Genomic DNA, 20,042 nt, shown 5'->3' with positions numbered 1-20,042 from the left:
CACCTAGAAACGTCAAAGCATACATCCCCTTTCGGCCCCGCGTCGTCTCCCTAGGGGCGACTCGGGCGGCGCCTCAGCCCCACCGCCGGCACCACCCTCTAGGCCTCCTCTCCACCTCGCCGCCGCCGCAGGAGGGCACCAGAAGCCCGTGTGCCTACTAGGAAGGCGGTGGCGGGGCTTCTCCCTTCTTCCGGGGTGCGCTCGCCCCCGGATTTCAGCGTTGGTGCCGGATTTGTTGGGCGGCGGCGCCGACCCGGGGCGGCGGATCCGGCGTCCTGGGGACCCGATCCGGCACCCCCAGGGCCGGATCTACGCGGCAGCGCGGGTGCTGGGGTGCACGCTGAGGTGCACGGTGACAAGCACGGCGAGGTGCACGGCGACAAGCACGGTGAGGTGCGCGACGAGCACGGCGAGGGCGTCCGCCTCATGCCGTTGGCGACGCGGAGGGCCTCGGCGCCGAGGAGGTGGCGTGGTGCTCTGCGCGTCGTGGGCTCGACGCGGACGCAGGCTGCTCCCGCGCGTCGGAGGAGGAGAAGCGGGGCTGCCCGGCGAGAAGAGACTCGGCACCGGCCTCCGCCGGGGGTGCACGGCTCTCCTGGCCATCCTTGGCGCAGTTGCGGGCGGGCGGCGCGTCGCCGCGGCGTGCGGATGCGCTTGGGGCTGCAGGAGGCGGACGCGCGCAGGAGGCGGCATGGACAGACGCCACGGCCAGCTTCAGTCTACGGCGGGCGTGGTGGGGGCCTGGGCTGCGGTCGCGAAGGCGGCAAGAGCGGTTGCGGCACGGCGGCGGCTGCCTGTGGACTGCGGGAGCGGAGGCATGCAGGCCTGCGAGGAGCAGTGGCGGCGCCATGTTCGGCACTGCTGGCGGCGAGCAAGGCGGAGGTGGGGTTCCTGTGGCATGGTGCGTGGTGGCGCAGTGGCGGTGTCGCCCTGGAGGGGCTGTCATGGGCTTTGGTGCCGGTTTGTCATGCCGTGCGCGTGCAGCTTTGGTTTGGGATTCTCCGGGCGAAAGCCCTTGCCGGCGTTTGCTGGTGGGATGACGGCGGCGTCCTTGACATCGTTCTCCCTGTTAGGGGCGTCATTTTGGAGCGACAACCTGTAACATCCCAGTTTTCATCACGATTAAGGGGGAGTGTTGAAATTTATAATGCAAACTTCTAAAGGTTCTATAAAAATAAGGATAAACAATGGCATAATTTTGTTCACCATGACAAGGTTCTAGAATGTTCCACAAGAGTCATAAGAAGACAAGAAGTTTGGATATTTTCTTGTCATGGTAAAATTTAGAATTTTCTAGAATTAGATATTTGTAGGGAACTTAGATATTTGTAGGGAGCTTCCTAGATTGTGACAAGTGTCACTCATCCAAGAGGGTATGGGTGCCTATATAAGGAGGGTGCCACCCCTTGCCATGCCATACTACTTCACTCCATCCCACACACATCCAAGAGCATGGTAGAAGTGAGCATAGGTAGAGTGTGCTAGGTGTGTTCCTTTGTTGCTTCAATAAGGTAAGCGTCTTTATAAGTGTTAGTCTCCCGGTTAAATTTAAGTACTTAGTGTATAAGTTGTGATCCATCGAAGGTTGGCTCTGCCACCCGGGATCACAAAAGGGTCTGGGCTTCATCGAAGGTTGGCTCTGCCACCCGGAAGCCAGCTTCATCTGTTGGTAGGCTCTGCCTCCCGGAAGCAAAAGGCGGCTCTGCCGTCAAAAAGGACCCGGTACACTAAGTAATTAGAAGCTGACCGACTCTGAATTGAGTTGGTGTAGGTCCTCAACTTAGTAGGGCTGCCTCAATCACTAAAATAAAACTTATGTTGCAATTAAACTAGTAACGTAAATAATACTAACGTTATACGAGGTATTACATAACTACTAGGTAAACTATTTTATACTCTTGCCTTACATTAGTACATTCGTTCCCTCCAGTAACCAGCATACACATGCTTGCACCTACGACAAAAATCATCTCGTTTCCATAAAAGTCTCTCAAGTCACCGTACCATGCCATAATTCCCAGACAATCATAACAGCGCCTACCTCCTTTGCCATCACTTCATCATTCCCTGGAAGCCACAGAATACCCACACCATTGACCTTGAAAAGACCCGTCATGGCAGCACTCACCTCCCTAAAGATCGGGGTCGCCACGCACAGTGCCGGCCGAGATTTTTTCCGCCGAACCGCCTCACCCGCTCGCTCTCGCTCGCGCACGCGCGACACGCCGGCCCCATGACGGGACCGCGCACTGCCGCCGGCATCATGCCGTGCCGCCCACTCCCGCGTCCCCACCTCGCCCACGCCGCTGCAGCGCCCTCGCCGGCTTTGCCGCCTCGACGCCCGCGCCTTCAGCGCTGCCACTGTTCGCGTTGACGACAAGCTGCCGCAGCCCACGCCGTCGCCCGTCCTTGCGCGACGCCGCTGCTGCTTTCCTCGCCTATAAAAGGAGCAAGGCCGTGACGAGCCCCGTCACCAGCCAAGCACACCGAGCCACTTCGCTCCGCTAGCTGAACCACTCCTCCCGAGCCCAGCTCACTCACGAGACGAAGCTCCAATAGTTGACCCTCTTCCTCAAGCTGTTCCGCGCCAAGGTGAGATGGCAGGCAGCTCCCCCGACCATTAACTCCACAACAAAGGCCCAAAACACCCACCAGGCCGTGAGCACTTAATCCAAATCATTCTACCAACCAATACTGTAAACTCAATATCTCCTTCATATCAACTCCTCTTCACCTAACTCTTTTTCCTTAACTCTCCTCAAATCATATACTATCTATTCCTCCTATTTTCGTCTCCATTTGAGCTTATTGCTTGCTTGTGTTTGTTTGCCGGTTGTGCCATTTTCGCTCATAGATCACGGAGTGACCGAGGAGGAGCCTGCCAAGGAGCCAGAAGACCCGTACCACGAGCAGGAAGCCGCCGCCGCCGACGCGTACGCAAGCGAAGGCAAGTTTCATCGACCCCTACGTGAGCGGTTGCATCCATGTGAGGACGGTTAGCTGTAGCCTGGGTCTAGGATCGATTACATATATCAGTACTTGAGTGATTGAGTGTGCTCATGCATGCATCTGAGTAGTCATGCATATCCAGAACTGAGAATAGGATACGAAGGGATCTGGCTAAGACCAGGGCAGCTGGGTATGCTGGAGCCGGCGCTACCGTGGTGGTAGACTGGCAGGTGAGTGCTACCGTGGTGGTAGGCTCGAGTTGATATGTTGAGGGATGATTGCTGCCCTGGTGAACCATAAGGACCGAGTTGTTTTGACATCTCACCTAGCTTACTTTCAGTACGACCACATGAGTTTGTATGGGCAAACCCTAGCCTAATCCCACTGGCTAACCTGGTAGTCGTCCGAGGTGGATATGTTTTGGGGTGAGACCTGGATTGGTCCAGACCCGAGGGTTTGGGGGCGACTGGTCGGGGTTGAGCCACGGCTGGGTGTCGGCTATGTTGGTTGTCCGTTCGGGCAGCCGAGCGTGTGGGTACAGTGTACGACCTCTGCAGAGTGTATAATCCATTCGAATGGTCCGTGTCCACGGTATGGACAGGCTACGGTGTGGTCCTGACAACTAGTGAGCTACCTATTGTGGGTTGTGTCGGGAAGAGTTGCATATCATTAGTTGCATTGTTAGTAGAATGTGTTTATTATGTGTCGTGTATGTCAGTCCCCTCCCGTAGGGTGAGGTGGAGCTTGCTGAGTACTTTTGTACTCACCCCTGTTGATTTTTCTCCAGAGGATCCTGACTTTGTGCCAGAAGACTACGAGTAAATCGTGTCCGCACCCAAGCTGATCGAGTGGAGCCGTGATGGATGAAGAGCTAGTCCTGCATGTCGCTATGCTAGTTGTTATCCTATGGTTGTTCTGTGTAGCTTTGTGTTGTCACTTTACTCCTCATGTACTTGTTAAATAAAGCTCTGTATGACTCTGGACTCCACTTGATGTAACATGTATTATGCCGGAGACCTTATTCGGTAATTAATACATGATTTAGCCTTGATCTTCGGGTCGGGGTGCTTCACAACCCTGCTGCACGGGGTTCTCTAGGTGAAAACCCTGTCCTCTGGACGAGCGACGGCGGCGCTTTCAGCGTCGTGCCCTTCTTGGAGGCGTTGTCTCTTGAGACCCAGCTTGGTTTGTGACTTTGCCGGTCCTCTGTCCATTGAGGGTTCAGCCGGGGTCGACATCTCTGTCGCGTGCCAAGCTGGAAGGGTGTCGCCGAGCCCTCGCGGAGGCGATCACTGACTTGGTGGCGGCCAGGGGTTGTCGCCTGGTGGCCGGTTGGCTGCTTGCAGTGGACTGTGGCGGCTGGCGTTGCTTGGCAACGGTCAGTGCGGCGTGGGACTGCGTCGGAGGACGACGCTTGCGGCAACGGCATCGTGCGATAACTGGGCTTGCAGCGGACTGCGACGGGTTGCTCAGTTTGGCTGGGGCCACCCGGTGGGGTACAACGTCGGAAGACGACGCAATCGACTTTCTTGTCTTGCTGCTTTGGCGGCGGTGACTAAATGTGAGGGTGAAGCAAAAAGACGAAGTTGACCTACGGCGACGGCTTGGTGGTTTGCGGAGATCTGAGGGAGCGGGACATCTTTGCTCACCACTCCGACGATAACCTTTGAGACGGATCCGGGGCAGGGAGTACTATGGCGGGCGTGGCAAGGCCCCCACGCGTGGTGTTCTTTTCGAGGTGACACGAGAGGTGGAGTCCAACGGCGGATGCGGCGAGGCCCCCGCGCGTTGTGGTGTCGCGGCGGCGATTGCGAGGCAGCCTGCGAGTGGCCCGATGTTGTTCACTCCGTCAGGGGGGGTGTTGTTGCAACGGCATCGCGGCGATGGGTCCTGCATGATGGTGGTCTTTTTGGTGTGGTGGTGCCCGCTTCCTTCGTTTTCTGTCAGCTTTGGGCCCCGTCTAAGGTTTCGACGACTACATGAGTGTGGGATGTGGGTGGATGCTGCGGTAGTGCTTGTTCTGTGCGGCTTGCGTCGATGTCTCAATCCGACTAGCCTGAGTTGTTTTTGTTTTTTCTTTCTTTTTTCCTGATTATGACCTTTCAGTGACATAATTTTGTATTTTTTTCCTACTATATTAATAGAAACACACTCCTCGAGTGTCATTCGTTCAAAAAAAAAAAGTGAATCCGATGTCAATTGACCAACCACGGAGCTTGGAGCTCCCAACCACAAATTCCTCCTTCCTTCAGGCCGCCGTCCGCCAGCTCCGCGCAGTGCAGATGGTCCCACACGAGTCTTACTTCCTTAACGAGTTCACGGCACATTCGTATAGATTTCCATACGAGGCCATGCGGAGCGATTCATGCACATGTTCGATGTTCCGAATCCAGGGCGCGGTGAGGCGTCTGCATAAGCCTCCAAGGCCGAGCTCGAGGAAGTATACCATTGCCATGCCAGCGCCGTCTGTGGCACGTGCGGGGGGGGGGGGGGGGTTGCATCCTTGGCCCTTGGATTGCTGCACGGGCGTCGTCGCGGCGAGGGTAGTACTAGTCACCAGTCCACGGCCGTGTTTGGTTTCTCGGTAGTACCAGTAGCACAACTACTGTAGCTCATTTTGACCACTAATTAGGTATATTAAATCAAGGTAATTTACAAAACCAATTTCACAGCCCTGTGCTACTTCATAAGACGAATCTAATAAGATCTTTGACCACATGATTAGACAATGTTTACTGTAGCTCTACTGTAACTAATCGTGGATTAATTAGGCTCATTAGATTCGTCGCGAAAAGTTATGTCCATCTGTGGAAAGGTTTTACAAATAAACTTCATTTAGTACTTCATGCATATAAAATTTTTTTTCGTGCTAGTAGTACTATTCTAAACCAAACAGGGCCCACGATGGGCTGGTGAGCTACTACGCTAGCACACTGCGCTCGTCGGCAGCAGAAGCGCATCTTGGGTTGGCCGGCGCCCACAACCACAAGTCGTCGGCATCCGCACGATCTGACAGCCCCCAACCCCGGCGTCGGCGCGCACAGGCAGCTCCGTGCCGTGCTGCAGTGCCGAAGTGCAAACTCTCCTGTCTGCGAATGGCGCGCGCGCGGCTGCCTGCCGAGACCGGCCACGGACGTGTCCTTGTCGGAGTTGCGGCGTACGCGTACCGTGAACCAACCATCCTCATTCGTCCACGTCGGCCCTTCGCCCAGCACATGTTCCCTTCTGCTTCTGTGGCGCCAAGGGAACGGGGGAGCCCGTCACGAGTTTCGCTGCAACCATTTAGGCTGCCCGTGCCATGGCCGGCCTGGCCGCTGTTTTGTTCGCTGCTGCCCGTTCCCGTGCCCGGACGAGACGTGGTTAAATCTGGCACTCTAGAACTAGAAGCATTAGCCCATCGATGATGCGGAGATTTTAGGCACAAATGGAGATTTTTTTTTCTCAGGCCTTCAATCATTCACCAATCACCACGGGAAGAAGCAATGGAAGATCGTAAATAAATACTCCAGGGCCATACCGTGATCGGTGATCAGTTGATCACTGACCCCAGGGCCTGTTTGTTGGTACTTGGTAGGCGGCGATTTCGTCGTCTCGCTGAAGCCCATGCAATTAGAGAGTTTTGCAGGATCCAAACTGCAAAATGTCGCCGAACAGGGGCTATTTGTTTCACTAGCGCAACTTGCGGTACAAAAAGAATCCTATATGTATGAAGTATAAAATGAAATTTGTTTGTAAAATCTTTTTACAGATGGATGTAACTTTTCGAGACAAATCTAATGAGCCAAGTTGCACCATGATTGACTACAGTAATGCTACAGTAACCATTCTCTAGTCATGCGGTTAAAGATCTCATTAGATTCGCCTCGCAAAGTAGGGCAGAGGTTGTGGAGTTAGTTTCATAAACTGATTTTATTTAATATTCTTAATTAATAGTTAAAATTGTCTAACTACTAATCCAGAGCCGTGTCCGAAGCCTGGATTCTATGGCTCCTGGACTCTATGGCCAGCATGGATTGGATACACGGTTCCGCCTTTCGCCTCCGCATGCTCCATCCATATTTAAATCCCGCAGGCCCCCAGCCGGAGCTCCCACTCCACCTCCGGTCGGCAGCGAGAGAGGGGGGAAAATCTCAACCACCAGCAGGTTGACTGATTGATTCCCACGAAGAGGGTCTCTTTGGGGGTGTCCGAAGATTTTGTCATCCGTGGTCCTTGGAGCTCCAACTCCAACTGATTTCTTGCTGGATTGCTGCGTCTCTTGCTCTGCTCGAGATGCTGTCTCTGAGCTGCCCCGGGGTGTCCATGAGCAAGAAGGCGTTCGATTTGGGGGAAGCTGGCATCCTGCCGCTGCAGCTGGCCCGTCACCCGCGCGGCGCCGAGGCGGCGGCGCACGCCATGTGTTTGCTTCGTTGCCTTACCCGCCACCCAGACTGGTATGTTGTTCCCCTCTGTTTCGGCTGCTCAATTACTTAATTATTACTGCTCCCTAGTGCTTTAGCCTGATTTCAGTAGCGGTGCTGGACTGGAGTGAGGCCCTAGTCACTTACACCGATGTGTTTGTTCAGGCCTTGCTGCAGTTGGCGTGCCCCCGCAGACGATTCCTACTGCGGCGGCAGCGAGCGTCCCTGAGCGCATTTCTGTTTCATCGCTGCTGGAGGTCGTCTCGGACGACCTGCTGAACCTCAACAACAATCTCAAACCGGTGAGCTTCGTCTAGTAGCTACATCATTAAGGGTCCTTTTCCAGAGAGTGCATGTTTAGGCTATGCACGCGTGACTTACAAGTGTCCCCTTTTCTTTTCTGAGTGCAATTGATGACCACGAGTATATAGTTGTGATGTGACTAAGTATGATAAAGGCCAATAATGCATACTCACATTCTACATATCTGCATCCAAAAAGTTGCATATATAGTTTGGTTTTGTTTAGAAGTGCTCGGGATGTTATACCCGGCATGCTGTTTACTGGCTATATCATCTGAAATTGACTGTCTCTGACATGTTCCCGAGTTCTCATAGTTCATGGAAGGCAAAATATTCAGAAATTCCAAAGTAAATAAGTAACCATCATATGCTATCAGCAAGTGTGCATGGTCGCACCAGTTCTTGAAAGGGCCTGCAAAATGACAGGAATCTAGAGATGATTAAAGACATCAACAGTTGCCTCCATCCCTTTCAAGGCGACATTGTCTTCATATATTGGCCTCATATTTTGATGACTTGAGTTTAGAACAACACAAGCGGACCGATGGATTTTGCAGTTTTGCTGGCTGTTATTATTTTTTATGGCATCCATGACTTCTTTTGCTGCCTCTTTGAGTGTTTTGTCTTTTCCTGCAAACTTTAGTTCATTTCTTGAATTTTGACATGCCCCCCAGAATTTATAATTTTTTAACTTTAGTTTTATGCATCTATTCAATTAAAATCTCAAGTAGCTGGCTGAAAAATAACAAGTGCACATACTTCCACTGCCCTAGACCTCCTCATGTCTATGATATTGACATGAAGTGGTCGCAACTATTATTCCTAACATATCATGGCCAAGTCTCAGACTAAGACCTTGAGCTTTCATAACATAATAAGTTTCATGCACAAATCCGCTCTTGCAAAAGCTTAAGTTTCTGGGAAAATGTGGGCGGTATACTCATAATAGCATTTTTTGTTATGCTGAATACAAAAGGGTCTTACTTAAGAGCTATCCAAAGACGGATTCAAAGGCTTCATTCATAGTTCATTTTCTTTGTATAATTAAGGAAGATATTTAGAGCATTACAATCAAATATGTATGCCTGCACTTGCAATATGTAACTGCTATACATGGCTATTGAAGATTTTGTTTTCTAACTGCTCGTGTTTAGTGGGATCCTATATGCCACATTAATAACTGATATAGCTTCAACAGCTTGTTGGTGCAGAAAATCCAGTTTTAGTTTCTGCTGCGGAACAAATTTTTGGTGCTGGTGGGAAGAGATTACGACCAGCTTTAGTTTTTCTGGTGTCCAGAGCAACTGCTGAATTAGCTGCTTTGTCGTAAGTTCCTTTCACCATATCGGACCTATCACTTTGTATTAGAATCTTTAATATTATGTACTCAGATATTTTGGTTTTGCCATTCAGGGAGCTAACTACAGAACATCAGCGCTTGGCAGAGATAATAGAGATGATTCATACTGCAAGTTTAATACATGATGATGTCATAGACGATAGTGGGATGCGAAGAGGTGTGTAAAATGTTTATTCATTAAAAAGTCAGTCATATTCTCAGTAGTCATCATGCTATTTTTTTTGTTTTTGTTAAAACCTCTTACAAACATTTGTTTAATGTTTTCTGGCCATGGCTGTGCATGGTACATCTATCTTCTAGTGATTTCTGTTGTCCCTTCTGCTTTGGAGACATGGGTTACTTTGGAAATAAGGATTTCATTTTTGCATCTCTCTTTTCTAATTTTCCTTGTGCATTCCTGATGCAGGAAGCTTCATATTTCTTCCCTTTCCACTCAGTGCTATTCATCATAATTTAATGGTTTGGTGAGGGTATCAATAAGTTGACCAAGTTATTCTAAGCTAGATCTGATCGTTTGCAGGAAAAGAGACGATCCATCAGCTTTATGGCACACCGGTGGCTGTGCTTGCTGGTGATTTTATGTTTGCGCAGTCTTCTTGGTTTCTTGCAAACCTTGAAAACATTGAAGTTATCAAGCTCATCAGCCAGGTACTAAAGGACTTGGGAGCGAGCTCTCATCTTCTTTCAAAATCCTAAATGCTTTCTCTTCAATAACAAAAGAATGGTGTGTACCAGGTAATCAAGGATTTTGCCAGTGGTGAGATAAAACAAGCATCCACTCTTTTCGACTGTGACGTCACCCTTGACGATTATCTGCTCAAGAGCTATTATAAAACCGCTTCCTTGATCGCAGCAAGCACAAGGTCTGCCGCCATATTTAGCGGTGTCGACACCACTATATGTGAACAGATGTATGAATACGGCAGGAATCTTGGGCTCTCCTTCCAGGTAGTGGATGACATTCTTGATTTCACCCAATCAGCTGAGCAACTCGGCAAACCAGCAGGCAGCGATCTGGCCAAGGGAAACCTGACAGCCCCAGTCATTTTCGCGCTCCAAGAAGAGCCGCGATTACTGGAGATAATCGATTCTGAGTTCAACGAACCTGGCTCCCTTGGCACAGCAATGGTGCTGGTTCACCGGAGTGACGGGATCAGAAGGGCCCAGGAGCTCGCGAAGGAGAAAGGCGATCTGGCCATACAGAACCTGCAGTGCCTTCGAGGAGCGAGTTCAGAAGCACCCATGAGAAGGTGGTGCAATTCAATCTCCAGAGGATTGAGTAGGTTGCAGCTTCACTCGGTTTCAATGAAAGATCCGGTATGGCCGTACAGGGCTCCATGTGGATTTAGAGTAGCTCCCTGCAGAAATCCATGTTTTTTAGTGGTATCATGTTGGCTCATGGGAGATCATTGGTGCAGCAGCCATCACATGCGAGTATGCAACCGACACTGCCGCATACCCACCAACCTCGTGGGAGCATTTGCTTTTGCAGCTCATGTATGTATGTATCTGCAAGGTAAATAAAAAAAGAAGCATATTGTATAGTTGATCTTTTTTTTTCATTTCTTTTGGTCCTAGCTTGTTGTAGCAACTAAAGCCAGATAAATTGTTCTGGACAACTACGAAAATAACGCGTTAATATACAATTGTATATTGTGAAATTGTGATGAGCAACTCATTCTGGAGTCCTTTACCTGCATACCCTTATGTAAATTGGTCGTTACCTGCATATCTCTAAAATATTTAGTCGCACCTTTATACCCTCGCTTAAATTTTTGTTTACCTCTGTACCTTTTGGACTCGCTTAAATTTTTGTTTACCTCTGTACCTTTTGGACTCGCTTAAATTTTTGTTTACCTCTGTACCTTTTGGACGGAATTTACACTAATGGTGTCAAATGGAGTAAGGAAAAGACCATTTTGCCCTTCTGTGTCCACGTCGTGCTAAGCGCTGGTGCCGCCTCATCACGGCCCCCGCCATCCGCCGCCGCTTCCGCGGCCTCCACCGCGGCCCCACCCGATGTTGGGCTTCCTCCGCAACGAACTGCTCTACGCCCGGCTCCGGCACAGACGACGGCTCCGCCCGCTTCGTTCATACCGCGGCCTCGTGCCCGCCCATCGCCGCCCGCCGCGTCTGGCACACGCTCGACGCCCGCGCCGGCCGCGTCCTCCTCCATCGCGCCGCCGCCGCGGCTCCCGCGCAGGCGCCGATCCGCCCGCCATCTGGGACCCGCTCGCTGCCGCAGACCACGCGCTCACCACGACGGAGGACGGCGGCTTGGGGTTTGCGAGGATGGAGGGCTACCGGCTCTGCCTCTGGTTGTCCATGGAGGCTAGCGGAAGTGCCATGGAATGGACACGAGGCAGAGTGATTGACCTCGGGACGCTGCTCCCCGTCATCGATTTGCTAGGATTTGCCCATGTCCTGGGCATCATCTTGGTGGGGACGTTTGATGGCTTCTTCTCATCGGATCCAAAGTCTGGCCGGATCGACACGGTAGAAGACGGCCCTGGCTTCTTCTTAGATGTTGACATGTTCCCTGCGTGAGCTTCTACACTCCAGGTACAGACCCATTGCTTAATGCTTCGTTTACTTGACAACACCATCTCATATTAATGGTTGAGTATAGCATGCTTCAATTGCCAACAACTTGCGGCGGCTGGCGGCCCCGAGCGCAGGCAGCAGCCACGGCTCCCCGCGCGCCGGCGGTGGGCGAGGCTCGGCGCGGCCCTGCGTGGACCCGGCGGGCGCGGCTCCCCGCGGCGGCGAGCGGGCTACTGGTGGCGGTGAGCGGCTACCGGCGGCGGCGGCGCGGCTCCAGTGGCCGGCGGCGGCGGGTCTCTGGGCTAGGATTACGGGATGGAGCTCATAGAGATGCGGCCGCCTGTATGTGCGCGAGAACGAGAAGGAAGAGGAGTCCTGCGCAGGGATGAATGGATGGACAGAGGCAATATGGTCATTGTCAATGGTAGATCCTACTATTATCTTTTAATAGAATATGCACGGAAGGACATAGAGGTAAATAGAAGTTTGGGCAAGAGTATAGAGGTGCGAGTAAACTAGGTATGGAGGTAACGACCAATTTACATAATGGTATACAGGTAAAGGACTCCTCATTCTGGAAGGCTGAGATGCACATGAGTGCGTTTTCATTTCATCATTGCATCGGCTGATAATTGATTATTCTGTGGTGTCCATATCAAGGAGGAACTGGTGCTACATATCAAGGAGGAAGATGTCTGGTTATTAGCAGGTTTTAAGCACATCGGTGCTTTCCCAGCAGCTTTTAGTCCGGTTGCAGACTATTAAGCCTGTAATGTAACTTTTACTTTCATTGCCTGAGCTTGGATCTCTGTTCCTAGCATATTGTTTTTAAAACTTTGCTTCTTCTTCTTAATAAAAAACGTGTTGAGGTATAATCGTGAAAAAAAATTCTGTGGTGTCCATTGCCTGCCTATCACTCTTTTGTTCTGCGGTGCCGTGGCGCGCGCTTGTGTGGTGTGAATTAGGCGCCACTTGACTCTGCACCCGCCCGGGTTGGGTTTCTTTTTTGGTGGCCGGTGGCGGACAAGCGATTGTTGTGTGTGTGAAGGCCATTCCGACGCGACATCATCTAGCAGATTCTGTGACGGGCACGGCCGGGGTCGTCCTCTTCTTTTGCAGACGACGGGTCGACGCCAGAATTACTAGCGGCCAGCTAGCAAACATTTCATTTTCTCCTTTTGTTGACGACGACTCCGTGGCGGTAAATACCAACCGCGGATAAGAGCCGAGAGGCGGTACATCCACGAACTGTGCGGCCTCCGCATTTTGCCCCTCACGGCTCACGGCTGCGAAATCTGAATGCCAGAATCAAGGCCGAGATGGGCACCGATCACGACCAGGCGATCAGGAGGAGTTCGGGACGCGGTCACGCGCCCCGCCGCCCCCCGCTTAGATCGAGAGCGCGTCGGCCTCTACCTGTCCGTGGCTATAGCGCGCCGGCACGTGATGCGCAGCGCTCGCAGTTAGACGCGCCCATGTGTTGCTGTTGCATTGCGTCCGGCGTACGTAGACACGCACGGAGAGGTTCGGCAGGATGCGGCTGGGTTTCGGGCTTTCGGTAGATTTCTCCTCTTTGCAACAGGGACTGGTCTAGCAGAAGAGACTCTCTGGACTCCAAGTCCAGAGGCTGGTTTTCACTTTCAAGCAAGCCAGGCCGAAGTGTGATTTGAAGGCAAGGTTACTATTTAGTTGGCGTTTCAATTCCATCACAGGTGCCCGCCACCTAATTAAACCCGAGCCACACCACGAGACCGACCCCAAATCCCAACCCGCACCGACCGCGGATGCAAGTGCCATGCGCCGACACTAACGCAACAGAGACTAATTATCCGCTCAATTTAATACTGCGTTTATGGTTTTAGTCGGGTGCTAGATTAAATTTTAAATTCCAAAATGAGATTTGGACAGTGCGCTTTCGAAAGCCACCAGCCAGGCGTTGGTGAAGTCGAGGGGGTAGATGGGCGGGCGGTGGATCACGCAAAGATGCAGATCGGACGGCGGGGAGCCGGCCAGCGAGCCACCCACCCGCACCCACTGCGGCCCGCCCGGCCCCCACCATCATATAACGGCAACAAGCCACGAGCACACGGAAGAAATCCTCCTCCCCCCTTTCTGCATCTTTCTTTCCCCGACCCCCGTCTCCGCTTCTCTTCTCGAGAGCGCCCGCCGCACGCGAGATCGGGAGGAGGAGCCGCGGCGGAGGAGCCAGCGCCCCGCATCCCTGAACCCGTCCCCGCCGGGTGCTGTTGCGGCCGCTCCCCCACCCGCGTCGGCGGCGCGGCCTCGCGGACGCAGCGCCACCCCTGATCCCCTCGGCCCCGCGCGCGGCTTCTTTGGTGGGGCAGCGAATGCCGTGTGCTGCCGCGTAGGGTCCGGTGGTTGCGAGGGCTGGTGTTGAGTGCTGCAGAAGGGAGGGAAGCGGTGCTTGGGCCGTTGGGCGGCGGTTCGGTGGGAGATCCGGTGAGCGGGGATGCAGCAGGAGCAGCGGAAGAAGGTGGGTGCGGGGGTTCCAGCGATTCCTGCCTCTTTGATGTTTGTTCATGAATTTCCGGGTTATCTTGTGTTCCTGGGCACCGCGTTGATGCTTGATGTCGATTCCAGTTCTAGGCTGCTAATAAGCGTGAGCCGTCGATTGCTAATGTTCGGATCAACTTTTTTTTTGAATTTTTCTGTTTGTTTTTGTATGTTTTGACGGGACTCGTTGATGTTCATACCATTTGCGGAATCTGAATTTGATCTGGGTACTGCTGTGACGCAAGAGGTCAAATGCCGCGTGAGCTGAGCGGTGAGTTGCGGACAGCTCTGATTTCACATGCAAAAGTTGACCATTTTCGTGCCGCTTCGAGATGCCATCTGTCCCAAATTAAACAGAGCCGCGTGCTGCTGCCTTGTCCTGTCGGCGCGCAAAGTAGTTCCCTTTGCTTGTGGTGTTCTTCGGACATGCCCACGAGGAAACGATTTCATTTGTAAAACTGTCCATCTCATGCTCACGGTAACTGCTTGGTGACGTGTTCTGTTGCATTGTGTCCGCTCCGAATCTATGCCTATCTCCATTGGTTTTGCAACCCCACCATTTATTGCCCCTTTTCAGTTTCCCAAATTGGCCTTTGAAATTACTCCGTATCTGTAATGGAGGATTTTTTTCAAACAGTTCGTTGGTTCAGCGTGTGCAATTCGTATTGCAGAGTTCAGCAGAGGCCGAGTTCTTCACGGAGTATGGAGATGCAAACCGGTACAAGATCCAAGAAGTCATTGGTAAGGGAAGCTATGGTGTTGTGTGCTCGGCCATTGATCTGCACACTCGACAGAGAGTGGCCATAAAGAAGATACACAATATATTTGAGCACGTCTCTGATGCTGCAAGGATCCTTCGGGAGATCAAGCTTCTCAGACTACTAAGGCATCCTGACATTGTTGAGATCAAGCACATTATGTTACCTCCCTCGAGAAAGGACTTCAAGGATATTTATGTTGTTTTCGAACTTATGGAGTCTGATCTCCACCAAGTTATAAAGGCCAACGATGACTTGACGAAGGAGCATTACCAGTTCTTTCTCTATCAACTACTCCGGGCTCTCAAATACATTCATACTGGTACGAAACTATGAAACCATTCCCTCTATATATATTATATTTGCTTGCCAACCATTCCATGAATGCCCCATCTGGGTTTCCACATCATGTCCACTTATGTTTAGACTGATCACATTCCCTTTCATCTCCTTTTAGATAGCAACTCACAGCGACCATTTTACTGCATATTGTATTTTACATTCGTAGCCATCATTTGAGCTGATACTGAGCTTCTGTAATTGCAGCTAATGTTTATCATCGTGACCTAAAGCCCAAGAATATTTTAGCGAACTCTAACTGCAAACTGAAAATATGTGACTTTGGACTAGCACGAGTTGCATTCAATGATACCCCAACAACAGTATTCTGGACGGTATGCAAGGAACAAATTTTTTGTTCTTTTGTTTATTGTATCGAATTATAATAGATATCATATTTGATACATATGCCCTGCAGGATTATGTCGCAACAAGATGGTACAGAGCTCCTGAGCTTTGTGGATCCTTCTTCTCCAAGGTGAGCCCTATAGTTATATCATACAAATGCTCACTATATTGACAGAAGAGTTCAGTTTGGGTTGGAAAAAGCTACGTTTGATCGTCCCATTATATAAGTTAGCAATTACGATTATTTGAGCACATTATTCTTTTTCGCCCTTGACAATGAGTTCTCATGGCATGTTATTACATTTCACCAGTGCCTTGTTAAACTCTGTATATATTTTATGTGTAGATTAGTAGATATAAATGCTCGTTTTTCTTGTTCTGTATTTCATTTTTGTTATGTGGTTTTATTTTTCATGCATGATCAATCTGATTTGTATTTATCTTTTTATTCTGTATTGTGCACAAATAGGAACCAATGACCTGTTGAATAGCAGCTTTACAATAATAAAATGAGCTTTTCTTACTATTCAGAATGCTAAAAGCATTTTACTGTTATTTAAATCGTTGTCAGTATGCTTATAGTCTGTATGTTCTTTACATTGTTGTCTCCCCAAAAATGCAGTATACGCCAGCTATTGATATTTGGAGCATTGGATGCATCTTCGCTGAGGTGTTGACAGGGAAGCCATTATTTCCTGGTAAAAATGTTGTCCATCAGTTAGACTTGATGACCGATCTTCTAGGCACACCATCAATGGATACAATTTCTCGGGTATAGTGCTACAACCAGGGGAAACTCTCCTTTAGTTTGTGTCTTTCTCCAGTGACTCCAAAGTTGAACCTGTTGATTTTTTAATTCCTTTTCAGGTTCGGAATGAGAAAGCAAGGAGGTACTTGAGCAGCATGAGAAAAAAAGACCCAGTTCCGTTTTCTCAGAAGTTTCCCAATGCAGATCCTTTGGCACTTAAACTATTGGAAAAGCTATTAGCGTTTGACCCAAAGGACCGTCCAACTGCAGAAGAGGTATTCCTTTGGTGCTCTGTTACCTTAATTTTTTCTGCTGCCTCAGTTCATTTTCCTCTATGTAACTAGGCCTCTTGATGTTGCTTGCAGCCTTACTTGGTAATCCTAAGTGTTTGTGACATTCTTTAAATGCTTGTTTTGTGTCAGGCATTGCGTGATCCATACTTCAAAGGTCTTGCCAGGGTTGAAAGGGAGCCATCCTGTCAGCCAATCAAAAAAGTGGAATTTGACTTTGAGCACAAAAGAATGTCAAAGGAGGAGATAAGGAAGTTGATATTCCGCGAGATATTGGAATATCACCCGCAGTTACTGAATAGCTACACAAACGGCACAGAGAGGACAACCTTTCTCTACCCAAGGTTCTAGTTTTTCTGTATTTGCACATGTATGGTGCTTCGTGCATGCATGTATTTACTCATGTATTCCTTCGTTTCAACTCTTTGATGGGAATACTCGCTGGCTATGTTACACAGTGCTGTTGATCAATTTAAGAAGCAGTTTTCTCATCTTGAAGAAAGCGGTGGTAATGGCCCATCTGTTCCAATGGATAGAAAACATGCATCCCTTCCCAGGTAATATGGGTATCATAGTCCTGATTCATCTTCTGGATTGGGTAGGAGGTCATTGTCAGGATGTTGGAACTTGAGAGTGAAGTGACCAAGGCTAGATGATCACAGGAGTTCAGGGATACAATCGTAGTTGACCTTGATAATTCAAAAGTTCTGTAAATGGCCTTGACTGCAGAATAAGACCAGATGCGTTTCTGGGAATATTCAGTAGTGCCAATGTTCTAGACTTGGGGTGCTCATAATTGATAGGTAGGTTCTTGAAATTTCAAGTCAACTGTACAATCTTGGTCAATATTTACTAGTCAGGGTTCTTGTATAAAAACTGAGAGTTGATTAGCATGTGCTGAGAATGCTTATAGACCTGTGTTTCTGTGCTTTTGCCAATTCAGGGAAGATTTTACCTTTTGCTAATCTGTCAGCTTCGTTTTTGCAGGACTACCATTGTTCACTCGAATCCAATTCCTGCCAAGGAACAACCTCTTGCTGCCTCATCGAGGGTTAGACCAGTCTCTGATGATTCATGCAAGAATCCTTGGGAGAAAGAAAGAGGTCCTGCAAATGTTCCCAGGGCATCTCTGCCCCCACAAGGGCTGCAAGCACAAGCAGGTATTTCTCTGTTCATTTATTATAGATGGCTTACTGATATATAGTTTCAGACTCTCGATGGGCCTTTTTCTGAGATTATTTCCTTTTTGACAGCAGGACCAGGAAGAGTTAATGGCTCAGTGATGAATTCAGGGTATCCTTCCCATCAGCAAATCCCACAAGCGTACGGTTACCATCAAATGCCTGCAAGATTGGACAGTACCAACCAATCACAAGCCATGGGTGGTTATACACTGCATTCGCAGGCCCAAGCTTGTGCAAACAGCAAAGGCACGGCCGATGTTGCTGTAAACATGAGAGCGCCCCCATTCCATGTTCCAGCTGGCCCCAAGAATAACCCGCTAGATAGAATAACATCAGGGACTGACATATACACACGATCTCTTAACGGCATTGTTGCTGCCGCAGCAGCATCAGTTGGCACTGGTACTGGTACTCACAGAAATGTTGGTGTTGTGCCCTCCGGCATGTCAAGGATGTATTAGCTTGCTGCAGTGGTTGCAAATCTTAGCTATATGGGTCACAGCTTCATCAGGACTAGCCTGGAAGAAGTGGCATATGCTATAAGCAATTCATAAGAGGTGACCCCTAGAGTCTTGGACTCCTGTTCTCTTTTACCCGTTGTTGGTAAGCCATCTAATCAGGCGGAAAATGGTGCCCATTTGCGCACAACTGAAGTATCGATTAATTGATTTTTTAATGGAAATTACTACTTTGTTGAATTTGGTGCCCATTTGTGCACAACTGAAGTATCGATTAATTGGTTTTTTTAATGGAAATTACTACTTACACCAGTGAAAGGTTTAACTTATGAACTGAAGATATTTTTCATAATAATGCAACAGTTGCGGATGCGGTTTGGCTTCCCTTTGGAACGTCCAGTCGTTGCGGGCGAGACGAGACGGGAAGTTGGACTGTCGGAAGTCGGATGCCTTCTTTTTAGGAGGTTAACGCGCCACCCGTCACACAGGAGGCGCAGCGCGCGACACCCCTGCCTTCTACTTTGACTTCTACGTACAGTATTAAATTAAAACTACACTAATTTTTTAAATACAAAATGACATTCTAAAAAATATTTTATCTTCTTCGTGCGAGCTCCGTTTTAAATACCGATTGCACCGTTGTGTTCTACGTGATGAGACGGTCAAAACAAGATCTCACTTGCATATATTTTGACAATATTTTATAAAGGTAGCAAGTTGCTATATATTATACAATAAGTTGCCACAAAAACAAAAGATTTCATGCACATGAGTTGCCATACATATAAGATATAAGTTGCCACACATATATGATAAAAATTGTCATAAAAATATTTATAAATTATCACAAAAATAGTGCCACATAAGCAAAATATGTTGTAAACATCAATTGCCACGAACAATCATATACATAAGTTATCGCAAATACAAAATATTATACAAATAAGTAGTAAAAAAGTAAGTATCGAACTTATAACTTTATATATAAATTATCATAAACATAAAAGTTGTCATAGAAGTAAAACGAAAGTTGCCATAAAAACAAAATTTATGATGACATGAGTTGCCAAACATATAATATATGAGTTACCGTATATGTAAGATAATAATTATCAAAAAGAAATATTATAAGTTGTGAAAGAATAAAGTTGGCAAAAAAACATAATTTGTTAAAATAGAATCGGTCATACGCAAAAATAAAATCAGTCATATATGTAATATGAATAAGTTGTTACAATGATAAAGTGTTGTACACATAAGTAGTTAAAAAGGAGTAACTTATCGTACACATAAATTTATATACAAATTGCTATAAAATTTAAAACACAAATTTATATACAAATTGCTATATAAATAAAAATATTCGTACATGTAAAAATAAAAGTTGTCACAAAATCAACATCTATCGTACACGAGTTTCCCCACATATAAGATACAAGTTGCCGCAAATAGAATTAATCATACATTGATACATATGAGTTAACACAAAATAATAGTTGATATACACATAAGTTGTTACTATATTAATATAACATACATTTAAGTTGCTACAGAAAGAGAGCAAGTGATCATATAAGTTGCTATAGTGAAAAACATCGTTAAAACATATGCAAGTGGGGTCTAGTTTTGTCCGTCTTGTCGCGTAGAACACATTGGTGCAATCAATTCTCGAAACAGAGGTACTATGAAGTAGATAAAATATTTTTAGGAAAGCTTTATATATAGAAAGGGGTCCATTTCCTTCCATGAATGCTATGTGCGTGGCCAAACAAAAATGCAACAGCAACAACGTGCAGAGGTGCGTGGGTTGCTGGGTCATAGGTGTATAACACAGTCTGGTATATGGGA

At 48.5% G+C, this 20,042-nt stretch overlaps 2 protein-coding genes and 1 pseudogene across 8 annotated transcripts; 2 read left to right on the top strand and 1 right to left on the bottom strand.

The window, feature by feature from the left end:
- Positions 1-424: 424 nt before the first annotated feature.
- Positions 425-850, bottom strand: LOC120667579 (predicted GPI-anchored protein 58). Its single transcript, XM_039947626.1, has one exon. It carries the CDS (start codon positions 848-850, stop codon positions 425-427), a length of 426 nt encoding a protein of 141 aa, XP_039803560.1.
- A 6,177-nt stretch (positions 851-7,027) lies between these two features.
- LOC120664506 lies at positions 7,028-10,682 on the top strand (annotated as a pseudogene).
- Positions 10,683-13,641: 2,959 nt separating this feature from the next.
- On the top strand, positions 13,642-18,434 carry LOC120664504 (mitogen-activated protein kinase 10-like). Of its 7 annotated transcripts, XM_039943762.1 has the most exons (11): positions 13,657-14,049; positions 14,315-14,340; positions 14,741-15,149; positions 15,374-15,501; positions 15,585-15,644; positions 16,137-16,286; positions 16,382-16,537; positions 16,685-16,896; positions 17,011-17,109; positions 17,540-17,712; positions 17,806-18,434. In XM_039943762.1, exons 3-11 carry the CDS (start codon positions 14,987-14,989, stop codon positions 18,195-18,197), a joined length of 1,533 nt encoding a protein of 510 aa, XP_039799696.1. In that variant the 5' UTR covers positions 13,657-14,049; positions 14,315-14,340; positions 14,741-14,986; the 3' UTR covers positions 18,198-18,434. The 7 variants fall into 7 exon arrangements, 5 of the variants coding, with proteins under 5 accessions (XP_039799694.1, XP_039799697.1, XP_039799693.1 ...); XM_039943760.1 differs by lacking the exon at positions 14,315-14,340 and having other exon boundaries at positions 13,642-14,049; positions 17,809-18,434; XM_039943763.1 differs by having other exon boundaries at positions 13,645-14,340; positions 17,809-18,418.
- The last annotated feature ends 1,608 nt before the right edge of the window (positions 18,435-20,042 follow it).

The sequence above is a fragment of the Panicum virgatum genome, chromosome 3N (assembly GCF_016808335.1).
Source record: "Panicum virgatum strain AP13 chromosome 3N, P.virgatum_v5, whole genome shotgun sequence".
Classification (NCBI taxonomy): domain Eukaryota; kingdom Viridiplantae; phylum Streptophyta; class Magnoliopsida; order Poales; family Poaceae; genus Panicum; species Panicum virgatum.
This window is presented reverse-complemented; position numbering and strand designations above follow the sequence as displayed.

Coding starts and splice junctions, on each gene's coding strand:
- LOC120664504 (XM_039943759.1), top strand. CDS start 14,026: ATGCAGCAGGAGCAGCGGAAGAAG. Junction 15,150..15,373: donor TCTCAAATACATTCATACTG/GTACGAAACTAT, acceptor CTGTAATTGCAG/CTAATGTTTATCATCGTGAC. Junction 16,897..17,010: donor ACAACCTTTCTCTACCCAAG/GTTCTAGTTTTT, acceptor TATGTTACACAG/TGCTGTTGATCAATTTAAGA.
- LOC120667579 (XM_039947626.1), bottom strand. CDS start 850: ATGGCGCCGCCACTGCTCCTCGCAGGCCTGCATGCCTCCGCTCCCGCA.